At 44.2% G+C, this 12,838-nt stretch overlaps 2 protein-coding genes across 6 annotated transcripts in view; one reads left to right on the top strand and one right to left on the bottom strand.

Moving 5' to 3' along the window:
* The window catches only part of RNMT (RNA guanine-7 methyltransferase), a 28,215-nt gene extending 21,376 nt beyond the window's left edge, over positions 1–6,839 (bottom strand). Inside the window, exons 1-5 of one of the 5 annotated variants that reach the window (XM_084620710.1) lie at positions 5,928–6,060; positions 4,826–4,930; positions 4,357–4,654; positions 3,002–3,137; positions 866–988 (exon numbers count right to left, since the gene is read on the bottom strand). In XM_084620710.1, coding sequence (XP_084476836.1) covers positions 866–988; positions 3,002–3,137; positions 4,357–4,590 — 493 coding nt within the window. In that variant the 5' untranslated portion in view covers positions 4,591–4,654; positions 4,826–4,930; positions 5,928–6,060. Of the gene's footprint in view, positions 1–865; positions 989–3,001; positions 3,138–4,356; positions 4,655–4,825; positions 4,931–5,597; positions 5,694–5,846; positions 5,871–5,927; positions 6,061–6,759 lie in introns of those variants that run through there. The other 4 variants (XM_084620712.1, XM_084620711.1, XM_084620714.1 and 1 more) reach the window with 4 other exon arrangements.
* The window catches only part of FAM210A (family with sequence similarity 210 member A), a 30,298-nt gene continuing 23,670 nt past the window's right edge, over positions 6,211–12,838 (top strand). The window contains exon 1 of the mRNA XM_084620715.1: positions 6,211–6,351. The gene's annotated coding sequence lies outside the window, so the exon portion shown is untranslated. The remainder of the gene's footprint in view (positions 6,352–12,838) is intronic.

Raw genomic sequence — 12,838 nt, 5'->3', positions numbered from 1 at the left:
GTGATAGATATCACAAACTGGTAAAATAAAAATTAGTCTTTTCCCTTGCATTGTAATTTTTCTCAGAATCTAAATTCTTTTTCCATCATAAAGATAGTTTTCAGGATAACACCAGTACACCTGTTTTGCAGTGCTATATTGCCAGTATCTTCTTTTAAAACCTCCTTGATAAAATGCTCCAGTAACTGGAATGCAAATTGAAGATTATACAACTTTGTATTACTAATTCTGTAATTAATGGTTAATTAATTTGATTCTGCAATTAAGTGGTGACTAAGGGTGTCTGCACTATCTACACTGCAATTAAACACCCATAACTGGCCTGTTGCAACTGACTTGGGCTCATGAGGCTCGGGCTAAGGGGCCATTTAATTACGGGGAGAAGTCTGGGCTCAGGCTACAGCCCAAGCTCTGGGACCCTCCCACCTCGCAGGATCCTGGAATCCGGTCTGCAGCCCAAGTCCAAACATCTATGCTACAATTAAATAGTTCTTTAGCCTGAGCCTGTGGGTTTTTAACTGCAGTGTAAATATATACTCAGTTTTTCATAGAGATTTTAAACAAACATTTTTACTCGATTCCCAACATTCACTTTGTATTTATGAGGTAAAATTAAAGATAACTGGATAGGAACACTAGGGACTTTCCCCTCTATTTATGCTAACAGTTTAACCAGGAACCATGATAAAATGAACATGATAAAAAAAAACCAGGGCAGAGCACGGAAATGAAGTTCCTTCACAGCAAGCATGGCATTTTTGGACATATCCAGAAAGAAAAAAGCAAAGCGTGGTGTTCATGGTACATACATACATTTCCACAGAACCTTTTTTACTGTCTCTAGAAAGTTACTTTGCCTTCTTACCTGTGCACACAAGTTTACTGATTTTGCCTTTTTTCCATTTAAGCAGGTCTCCACCTTTGCCACATCCCAGATCCAACACAGTGATATCTCGCTTCTTACGTCGTACCCTTTCTATAAATTCACCTGAAAAAGAGAAAGCACACATTCAACTGATAACAAAGCCTCTTTCATTGTACAAAGTTCCCTAAAGCACCAAAGTCTGATATTTCAGAATTTCAAAATTCATTTGAAGACTACATTAGAGTTCATAAAAAAACAGTTTGATTCGAGTTCTGTATACTTCTTTTCCTGAAGTGTGGTTTTTTTAAGAGAGTGGTTTTCTTTAAATACACGTTTTATCAAATCTCATAAAAGATTTGGAGGGGAAAAAAGGAATGAATACTTCCTGGGCTGAATGTTGTGTGTGCAGCGTAAGCCAAGCCTTGGGAAGGAAGGGGTGTTTTATAGACAGAAAAAAGCAGTGTATTGCTTTGCTTAACACTGAGCCCAGAGGTGATTAAGAAGCAGGTCTGATAAAATACAAAAGGAATCTCATCCAGAATGAGGCTGGGTATGAATTATGAGCATGACAGAGCATTCTTTAATTAAAGAAGTGATGAGCTATCCTAGTGGGTCTAAAAACACTATTGCAGTCCAAATCAGAAACGTGTGGAGAGCAGCAAATGGTGACAGAATATAGTAGTTTTTTTTGGCTGCCATCATATTGCAAATTTACACATTAGATTTGCTCTTTACTACCCAGTCTAAGTTTTAGTAAGCATTATAAGGACTCTCCTTTCCAAAGAGTATTTTTTATACCATATGTGTTAGCTTGCATTTTTGAAAGGGGAATTTTATTTTGTTGCTTTTTATCCCTTGTATTACTCTGTCTAGGACCCTATATTATTTCTCTGCCCTAACTGGTGTTAGCGTCTTATGCAAATTTCTTTAATGCTAGTTTAATAACTTTGTGAATGCACTGGGAATAAATTAAACCTAGGCCCAATGTACAATGTTCCTTTTGGCACACCTGCAGACCCCTCCTCCTCAACTTGATACTTCACTACTTCTTACCTTTTGTTCAGGGTCTTTTGGAGAGTTTTTAATCTAGGTTATAGAGCATGTACCCAAACAGATTTAAATTTATTCTGAGTAAGATTTCAAGAGACACTACATCAAATCTAATTACCACCTCTCACTGCTTTCATCCACTAATTTTTCTAGTGTTAAGACAAATGCTCTTAAGTTTTCCCTGGAAAAATCTTTTCTTTATAAATCCCTGGCATTTATTTCCCATGGCTCTGCTATTCTTTATTTATTGATTTCTCTTGGTATTTGTTCCATTACTTTACTCAAGTTTGAAGGTAGATTTATGGGAAAGGAAGTACCAGTATCACTTTTGAAAGTTACTGCATTTTCTTTTCCCTCTAATATTTTGTAGTTTTTCTATACTTTTAAAAATTATTGATCATACAGCAAGTACATTTACTGTTTCCCTTTATGCTCTGACACATCACTGTCTTCAAATGCTAAAAATATACATAGTATAAAATTATTCTGCATCTGAAGTAATAATACCTCTAAAGGAAAAGATAATAAAAAATGAAATATTAGGACTTCTAGGGGACATTTTACAAGAACAGATTAACTTCTGAGAAACAAAGGTTCTGTTTGCATGCACATGTTCCTTGTGGGGGAGGGCAGAGGGTAGTGGGGAAACTACAACAAGCAGATTAGCTCCTAAACTTAATATCTATCAAGTTTTCAGAAGTGTCAGCTGGTGTTTAATGTTTTAAAACAAACAAACATTTGGCATGACCATAAATGTAAGAGAGTCTTATCAGAACTGGGACTCCCATTGTGCTAGATGCATAAAAGCACATAGGAAAAAGGAAGAAAAATCAATGCCTTGAAAGCTTGCAATCAAATTTTAAAAGAGCTGAACCGAAACAATTTCCTCTGAGTAAAGATACACTGTACTGAACACGAGAAAGCAGAAAACATTTACCTGCAGTCTTACCACCACCATGATTGTTTTGTGATGACCACAGGACATATTTGAATGTAACCAAAGAAAATAAGATATACTGCAATAAAGTGTAGTATAGTGACTAACTTTTCAAGTGAGGACAAAAGTAAGCAATAAAGGAGTCATACCAATGAGAAGACTCTTCATCCAGTTATTAAAATTTCTGAGGAAGAAAATGCGACTCTGGCTACGTTTTTCTAGTCCAACTTCTTGAAGTTCATTGTAATGTGCAGCTACAGTTTGTCCATGCCCTTCTTCCAAATGCTATACACAATGGAAAATAAGAGAATCAAACGAGAAAGTGTGAACACATTTCAGTGTTTAATTAAAAAGACTCATGTTGAGCACAGGTTTTTAAAACACATCAGAAGTAATGGCAAAGCTTACTGGCTTCATTTACAAAAGAATATTTCCCAACTCCTCCCTCGATCACTGTCCTGAGTTCTTTAATTCCAACCAAAGAGGAGGACTCTATTTAATACCTAACACCATTATTATTATTATTAGTTATTTGTATTGCTGGAGCACCTAAGAGCCCTCGTCATAGACCAGGATCCCACTGTGCTAGACACTGTGCAAACAGAACTGGACAAAGTGGTTCCTGCTCAATGATTCAAGGCATCTCTTCCCTGCAGAAAGATGGTTTAACTTCTTGAATGCTATTCCCAGTGTTCACTGGGAGAATCAATTTCATCCCAGTGAAGCCATGGATTTAAAGGCTGCATGTACATTTTTCAAAAGTTATTCCAAACTAGAACTTAAAAGAAGTTTAGTATCAGAAACCCATTCTGAATTCACAGCCTCAGGTTATGTCTAAACTACAGCTGCTGTAGCATTGTAGTGTAGATGCTTCCTACATCAAAGGAAGTGACTTTTCCATCAAGACAGATAATCCATTTCTCTGACAGCTACTTCAACTCTGACAGCCACCTCTACATAGCGGGAAAGGTTGAACTAAGTACATCACACAGAGTGCAAAATTTTTTTACAGTCCTGAACCACGTAGCAAGATCAACCTAGAAGTGTAGCCTAACCTCAGAAACCCTTTGTAAGTGTAGATCAAGAACAGATACATATGCACTGTTCATTTAATCCAACTGCCAGCTGGAGCCAGAGCCCCAGATCCTGCTCCCCAGCAGGAACTTGAGGGCCGGATTAAAACAACTCATGTGCTGGATCTGGTCCGTGGGCCGTAGTTTGCCCACCCCGATTTAAAGTCTCATCATTCTAATTACCACCTTTCTTCCCAGTTCCAAGATAATTCTGTATATAGTTTTCAGACAATAGCAGCAGATGCTAAAATTAATTTTTATGTTAAGTGGATCATGAGACACTAGCTGCTAAAATCTTATAAACATACACTGTAAAAATGCTTGGTATAAATACTTTAAGGATCAATAAACTTCTCTAAACCCACACCCTGAAACCAAGATTTTAATCCCAGCCCACTGTTCAGACATAACTGAAAACAGATAATACTCACCACTTTTCTAGGATGATCTTCAAATTCTGATTTTCTCTTTTTTGATGTGCTGTCCTCATGGTCACTAACATCTTCCTTTTCATTTCCAGCACAATAGCCTTTTCCTGAATTTGTATTATTGTCATCCAAACTGACAGCAGATTCTGCCTCTGAAGCTTTAGATGCTGTTCTGTCTGCTTCCTCAACTAAGCTCTTTTCTAACTCTTGTTCTTCAACCCTGCTTGAATCAGACATGCTGCAGGTTATTCTTCTTGTTGCTTGATCAAACAGGAATCAATGTTTTTTTCATCAATAAATTCTGTCAGAAAAGTGAGATGACTTTCAGTTGACAATTTATGCTTGTTCTCCCTTACATTATAAAAGCCCCATGATACCTAGTGCTTTTGATTAGTCAAAAGAGGGCAGCAGATTAAAAAGTAACATTTTAAATGGATTCAATTGGGTTTAACACAGATAACACCCAAGTTACCATATGAGTGTCTCTCTCAGTTCCAGTTTATTTTGTGCATTTGACAGGACTTTGTTACAGCTAGCTTCACTGTTTCACCTGAGCAGCTCTCCTGTCAGTGTGATTCTGTCACACAAAAGAGAGGGGGAAAAAATTAAAGTTAGGAAAACAAGGGGGTCAAAAGCAAGGGCTGGCAGAAAGGTCAGGGGCCTGTCTAGCCCAGGTAAGGGCCAGACACACCTTTCTCCAGCAAACTAGATTTCAAGCTGACTTTTTCCCAGCGTCTAAAGCCAGAAGGGACCATCAACTTATCCACTGGGTAGCGAGGGCCACAGGGTCTCGCTCCGGACCCCCGGCTCTGGTCGGCTAGTTAGGCCCAAGGCAGCCAGGTGACGCCCCCCCCCCCCCGCGTTCTGGCCCGGTCCCAGCCACACTCGGGGAGCCTCAGGCGCAGGTACCGGCCTCGCGCACGGCCGCGCGGGGAGTCAGACGCCCCGGTCTGTGACACACTCACCCCCAACCCCTCTCCCGCGACCCCCCGACCGGTAGACGAAACTCTTGGGAGGTCACCTTCGGGAACCACGCGCCCCCCCCCCCACCCCCGCACCCGACAACCTCGAAAGGGGCGGGGCGACGAGGATGGAACAGCTCCTCCTCTCCCGCAACGCCAGGGCCAGGCTCCGCCCCTAAGGCCCACCCCATCATCCCTGGGTCTCTCACTGCCCCGCCCCGCCCCGCCCCGCCCGCAGGCGCGAGCCCAACCCCGTCCCCCGGCAACAGCGCCCTCGCGCACCTCCCTCTTCGGCGTCCCACCGAACAAGCGACTGCGAGTCCTCGCCCCCACTGCACCACTTTGCCCCGCCCCCTTTCTCCGCAGCGCGCGCAGCCCTTCGCCCTGTCTCCTCCTCTGCGGCGCGCGCGGGAATGTGAGCATCGGCCCCGCCCCCAAACTTCCCGCTCTGCGGAAAGCAAATGACCGAGCCGCAGAGACGCCGCGGCCGCACGGAAGCTGCTTTCTGAAGGGACGCTTCGCGCTCCATACTACGAGCCCGGCCAGTAGCTCCCATCCACGCGCGGCTCCTCAGGACCGAGGAACCGGCCTGAGGCTCTGCGCAGCGCTCACCAATCCAGGCTTTTCGCCATCCTGTTTGCGGAAGTGACGCACAGAGAATGCATTGAGTTGTTTATGTCATATCCGGTGGGGGGGGAGAAGGAGGATGAGAGACCCGCAGTGGGGCACCAATTGCGCACGCGCTGACGTGAGTCCTCTCCAGTCTAGAGCGCATCTGAAGGGAGGCAATTGTCTGCGGAGGCGGCGGCCTGACGATTTCCAGGACTACAGTCCCCAGAAGGCCTTGCAGGGGAGCATGCGCAGTGTGAACAATCGGGCCTGCAGGTGGTGGGGGTCTGGGGAGGAGCTTAGTACAAGCACGTTGCTTGGAGGCAGGGCGAGGCCGCTGTAATCAGGTCCCAGCGCTGCCCCCCCGCCCGCCCCCCGAGTGTGACCCTCTGGCTCCGGTCTTATGGAGCAGCGGCCTGAGCGCAAGGTACCGACCCCCGCGTTCTGCCGGCAGGGGCGGGGGGTGCGTGGGGCTCGGGGGTCCCCGGTCGGCGGGGAGTGAGGGGCGTGACCCCGGGCAGCCTGACCTCCGCCCGCCCCCCGAGACTGCGCTTCGGCCCCGGCGGTGCGGGGAGGAGACTGGCTGCGCGCCGCCGGGGGCCTCCCGCCTGCTCCGCTTCGAGCGGGCCCCACCAGCGGAGGTGGCCCTGTAAAAAGTGCTTTTGCCATCTGAGCTGTGCTCGCCCCAGCCTGTTTCCGTTCCCTCCGGGAAACCAGCCTGGGTGGGCCTCGCCTCTTCATACTCCCCTTCAGCTGCTTTCTCCGCGAACGTGTTGCATCCGCGTAGCATGCTTTTTACGTGAATAATTTCTAAGTTCGTAGGATGTGGCTTTACCTAATGCAAGTAGAGAGGGTCCTTTTCAGGCAAGGAGGGGAGCCTCAGATTGAAGAAATCCTCTTCCTCTTTCAGGTTTTCCTCCTCCCATGTTCTGCTCCCTGCTTGTGTGTGTGTGTGTGCGCGCAAGGAGGCAGCAGGAACCTGCCTACCGAGTGTTTGGGGTTTTCTTTGCTCCCACCTTGCCTCAGCCAACCTCCCTAGTCACCCTGGGACCAAAGCAGAAAGTAGCTGACTGAAATCAAATCAGAGAGGGAACTTTGTGTCAACTTTTGTTCCAAAGTTGCTTTGGGGAACTCCCATCAGATGTCTGCTAATGACCACATGCAAGACACCAAAATGATATAACATTCACTCATAGTAGACTAAAGATGCCTCATGGGGCTGAAAATACACCTGTAGGCTTGGCTCCCCCTTGATAGGGGTCGATGCCTACGATGCCTCCGGCCTTGCCCCCACTCCATCCCTTCCATGAGTCCCTTCCCTTCCTCTTCCCACCCCTTCCCCTATTCCAACCCCTTCCCCAAATCCCCACCCCTGCCCCGCCTCTTCTCTACCTCCTCTCCTGAGCACATAGCCCCCTGGAAAGCACTAAATGCTGCCAAACAGCTGTTTGGTGGCAGGAAGCACCTGGAGGTAGGCAGAGGATTGGAGACGTGATGCGCTGGTGGGGAAGGAGGGTGGCGGGTGAGAGGAGCTTGGGGGCCACAGGAAATAACTCCACAGGCTGCGTGTTTGAGACCCTTGCTATAATCTGAGTGCTGCTTATACTGAGGCTGGTAACTTGCCCACTTTACAGTGTGGATATAGGCTAAAGTACTGGAGTGCCACTGCTGGTAGTCCTTCGGTGCCTTCTCACAATTCCCTATATATCCAGGAACATAAACAAGTTCTCTCACAACTCTAGGAGAGAACCATAGAGCAGGTCAGTTACTGAAGCACTAAGAACCATGAGTTGTGACCCCAGAATCTCTATCACCTTACACTCGTGTGAATGCAGCAGCTCAAGTATGGCTTTGCAAGTGTGACAGCTGTAACCCACAGTAGGCCAACCAGGTGAGCAGACACAATCACCCAAGTTAACACTTCAGAGGCTTTGTCTACACTAGCACATTTGTTTGTAAAAAAACACACCCCTGACCGACATAAGCAGCTCTATGTGTGGACAGCTCTATGTCAGTGGGAGATGCTCTCCTGCCAGCATAGCTAGCGCCGTTCATTAGGCATGGTTTAATTATGCTGGTGGGAGAGCTGTCTCTTGCTGGTGTAGAGCGGCTACATGGGAGACCTTACAGTGGTGCAGATGCAGTGGTATAGCGGTGCTGCAGTGAGGTCCGTAGCGTAGACATAGCCAAAGAAGAGATGCTCTGACTTTCTCTTGATGGGGTATGGATACGTCTCCTCCCCCATACCTGTCCCCTGAGATCCACTCTCACCCTTTGTTTTATAGGCTCCACGCATCAAATTGAGGAGGAGGGAGTGGTGGTGGCATACCCAAGCACCACCTTCTCATAGAGTCAAAATAAAATGTCACAGCAGACTTTGCTCATATTGATGATTTGATTGTTCCTCTTACATGTTTTAATCAGCAGTGAAGTAGTCAATGTTAATATCTATCATATGGCATCTGAATTAAAGTCCTGTTGAGGTGAACAGGGACAGTTCACAACTCTTAGCAATGAGCATAGAATCATAGAATATCAGGGTTGGAAGGGACCTCAGGAGGTCATCTAGTCCAACCCCCTGGTCAAAGCAGGACCAATACCCAACTAAATCATCCCAGCCAGGGCTTTGTCAAGCCTGACCTTAAAAACTTCTAAGGAAGGAGATTCCACCACCTCCCTAAGGTAATGCATTCCAGTGTTTCACCACTCTCCTAGTGAAAAAGTCCTCATGTGGCCCTTGTGGTCATTTGAGACCTCTGATCTAGCTAGAATCTTGATGATTCACTATAGTGGTGGCTTCCTGATGTAGCTGACCCACTGAAAACATTTCCAATAGACTTTTGTCTCAGACTTTAACTAAGAAAATTATGATAAAAGCAGACACTCTGACTGGAGGGTCCCCCTAATAATCTCTCTATCACTCTGCCTGTTTTGTCTATTTAGAGTGTTAGCAATTGCTAACAATTGCTGTGGTTGTGGCTTCTAGGTGCTACTTCAATGCAAATAATAATTTGTGACCTCTTTATTCTCTGAATTTCAAGGAGATACTCATTACTCTTCTACAAACAGTTCTGTACCCAATCACTCTCCACCCTCAATGTTTTTCTCAATTCTCACAAATTATGCCTCATCACACCTTCTGCCCATTTCATGATTCCTCACAAGAACACCGTTCAGTGCATGCTTAAGTTTTAGCTCAAAGAGGACTTATTGCTCAGTTAACCCCCCAAAACAAAAACAAATAAAGCAAATTTTAGACTATATTGAACCTCCAATAATTGGCTATAAATGCAACTCAGTGCAATTCTTTGGCTTTATTTTTAGGGGAAAAACAAGCCATCACTCCAGGGGTTGTGTAATATTTTTAGTAATATTTGCCACAGTGGTCTGTATATACTTTATTATAAAATTTGTAGTTCAAAATCTCATTACTTAAATGCAATAAATTATACATTTTGTATGAAAACAGTACACTTTCAGAAAGTGGTAGGCTTCATGAGAGCATGTTCTCCAAAAATCTGCTTGAAGAAGGTGACCTGTTCTTCACAATGTTCTCCTACAAGACAGGACAAAAGGCTTAGTTAGCACAAAATCCTATTATATTGTCCCTAACATCGGTGCGGTGACACTAAAATTCAGAACAAAATCAACTGCACCAGTACTGGTGTTTAGGTTTTTCCTACATGGAAGCAGTTTTTGCTTTACTTGCTTATGTTTTTAGCTTTTTTTCATTAGAAGCAGCTACTATTTTTAAAGTGAACTTCCCTTTTAGGGCCTGTCAGCTGAATAGCCTTAAGTGGACATTTGTGTTAGCTTCTTCTGTTTTTAGTGGTGCGACTGTAAGATTGCCTGTAGTGAAAACTGCAAGATCTGGGTATAGTTCTTCTAGGCTAGAGGCATATGCAGCACAAATTTTGCAATAACTGGGAAGGGAAGTATTAAAGTAGTTAAATGGAAATGGATCGTCCTTTGTTTTGGGTTTAGGTTGAGAGTGTTACCTTGTGAGTCCAAAATTGTGTTGTTCACTAATCCATAATTCTATCTCATGTTCAAGTGATTTCACACAAGAGGAATGAGACAGCAGGGATGGTTTAAGTCAATTTTTTTATGCAGTTAAAAGTTTCAAATAGCTTTTGGTTGAGAATATTCACTTAACTTAATTATTTTGAAAGGTTCTTCTGCATGCACACTTTTGTAAACTTGATATTGGGGGAAGGGCGCAACTTAAATGTTTTAATAAACTTAGAGGCTGTTTGTTTATACCTTGATGTGTAACTTGGCTGTGTGCACTGACAAAGAAAGCAACACATGTATAGAATACAGAGAATGTTTGCTGAAGTTCTAAGTAGTAGCTGTCTTAAGGGATGTCTGTACTGCAGCTTGAGCACAAGTGTGCCTGAGGCCCTGGGTCTGCACTTGGGTGATGAGGTGATGTGGCAATGTACCCCTCGCTATTTTTAGTTCAGTGCTGTACTTGTGTTGGGAGGTGCACGCTCACCTACTATGGCTATGCTGCAGCTAAAACAGCATGTTAAACACTGTCCTTTTTATAAATTAACTCATTTTTTGACTTATTTGGACCCCCAGTTATGATTAGACTCCTGCCCACTCATTCAAGTTACAAAATTATCTGCTAAATTACAAGTAATGACATCTGTCCTTTCAGGCCTCTTTCTTTGCCTCAAGGGAAGTGTCATGAGTTTTAAACACCTGATGAAAGGCTGGTGTGAATCAGTCTCATAGTAACCTAAATCTTGCCAGTGTTAGAAGCCAACTAGCGCTACAGGAATGTGTACAGTAAGAACGTTTCCACCCCCCCCACCCCCCCCCCAAGTAACTTTACTGTAGCCAGGGCAAGTTGGAGTTCTAGCAGCTGTTGGTGGTCAAGCTAAACATGTCCATGTCAGTAAGGTAATGAAATCTTTAGCACGTTTTCTTTGCATAGTAGACAAGACTGAGAGCCTAGTCAAGCCCAAATGCTTTACAGGAATTAGCTAACATGTTTAAGAGCTCTAGTGAACACACACAGCTTTGATCCTAATCAAGACATTATTCTTCCAGCACTAGTCAAATGTAAGCATCAGCCTTTAATTTTTAATATAAGGTAAAGTTGTTTGCCTTTGACAGTGCAGCATATTTTGAAACTAATTATATTCAGGGTTAGAGTGCTTGTTACTACAGCTTAGACATTTCATCTATAACTGGAATCATTATATACATTGTGGGGATAAGGCAGACCACATACAGATACTACAAGTTAGAACTATGGCCCTGCATCTCTCCCCCTTGAGAGCTAACAATTAACTTCCACCGCCAACATTGACCCTGGGGGCATGCCATCTCTAGCCCTCTTCACAATCAAACCAGATGATGTTAGCACAGGTGTGGTGAGCCTGAGAAGGAGCCAGAATTTACTAATGTACATTGCCAAGATCCACAGTAATACATCAGCTGCCTCCCACCCACTGGCAGCTCTGCTGATCAGCACCTCCTGATCAGCTGTTTCATGGTGTGCAGGAGGCTGGGGGAGGGGGGAGAGGGGCAGCTAGAGGTTGAGCACCCCCCAGCACATTGGAAAGTTGGCGCCTGTAACTCCAGCCCTGGAGTTGGTGCCTATACAAGGAGCTGCATGTGGCTCTGGAGCCACAGGTTGATCACCTCCATGTTAGCACAAACATTTTAGCTGTCTTGAGCCAGCGGGGGTAATCTTCACTAACCAGGCCCCAACCTGCTGAACTGGAAGCCACTGCTAACTCAACCACACGTTTACATTAAAGAAAGGCAGATACTAACTCAGTAATTCCATTTTATACCATCCTTTTACCTGGGGTGAAATTAGGGTTCTCTCGTAGCCTCTGATTTCTTTGTTCAAAGAACCTGAATATGGTATAAAAAGCATGTCATCTGCCTTCTTTGCTGCATTAAGGAACTTGCGGGCAGAAACACTGTCATGTCTTCCAACACCCGTGATGAATCGCAAGGCAGCCAGCACCTGGTGCTTGGACAATAGAACCTCTACTATTTCATCATTTGCTGTAGAAAGTCTCTGCAAAGCCAAGTAACAAGATAAAATTAAAGCCATAAAGTGCTTATGGAGCGGTGGGTGAAATTCTGTGGCCTGCGTTGTGCAGGAGGTCAGACTAGATGATCATAATGGCCCCTTCTGACCTAAATATCTATGAATCTATGAATTATATTAATACTGTAATACAGCCTTATTTACAGTCACCTCTCCTGTATACTAACTGTCTGATCAGGTACAATACCATGGGGTTTTAGTTCTGGGGGAGAGATAGCTCAGTGGTTTGAGCTTTGGCCTGCTAAACCCAGGATTGAGAGTTCAGTCCTTGAGGGGGCCATTTAGGGATGTGGGGCAAAAATTAGGGATTGGTCCTGCTTTGAGCAGGGGGTTGGACTAGATGATCTCCTGAGGTCCCTTCCAACTCTGATATTCTATGAAATATAAATCAGACATAATTTAAAAGGCAATTTATTGGTTTATGGATCTATTTCGTAGGTAGTTTTTACTTAACCCATGGGAAGAGCACAAACAGCCCGGGGGACCTGTTGAAAGAAAAGGCAGTAACCAATTTTTCTGAAAGTTGTATTTTTTGAATAAATATAACGTGGTAAGGGGACATGAATGCTAATAGTTGATTGCAATACATTCTGAAGTTCAAGCGTAATTCTGTAAGAATTCAGTAGAGGGCAGAACAAAACTTCTAAAGGAAAGAGCCCAGCATAGCTGCTCAGTATTACAGAGCAGGGATAGTTGAGCGGTTGCTATGGAGTTGGAATTAGCACCATCCAATAGAAAAGTAATTGAAGCAGTGTCTGCAGTAGGGTGCAGAAATGTAACAGCCTAGAAAGAGCTATAAAGAGTTTTGTATGTTTTAAGAAGCTGTAGAGATTTA

This window comes from Lepidochelys olivacea (assembly GCF_965140295.1).
Source record: "Lepidochelys olivacea isolate rLepOli2 genome assembly, chromosome: 2".
NCBI lineage: Eukaryota > Metazoa > Chordata > Testudines > Cheloniidae > Lepidochelys > Lepidochelys olivacea.
The sequence above is the reverse complement of the archived record's forward strand: the minus strand, read 5'-3'. Positions and strand labels throughout refer to the sequence as shown.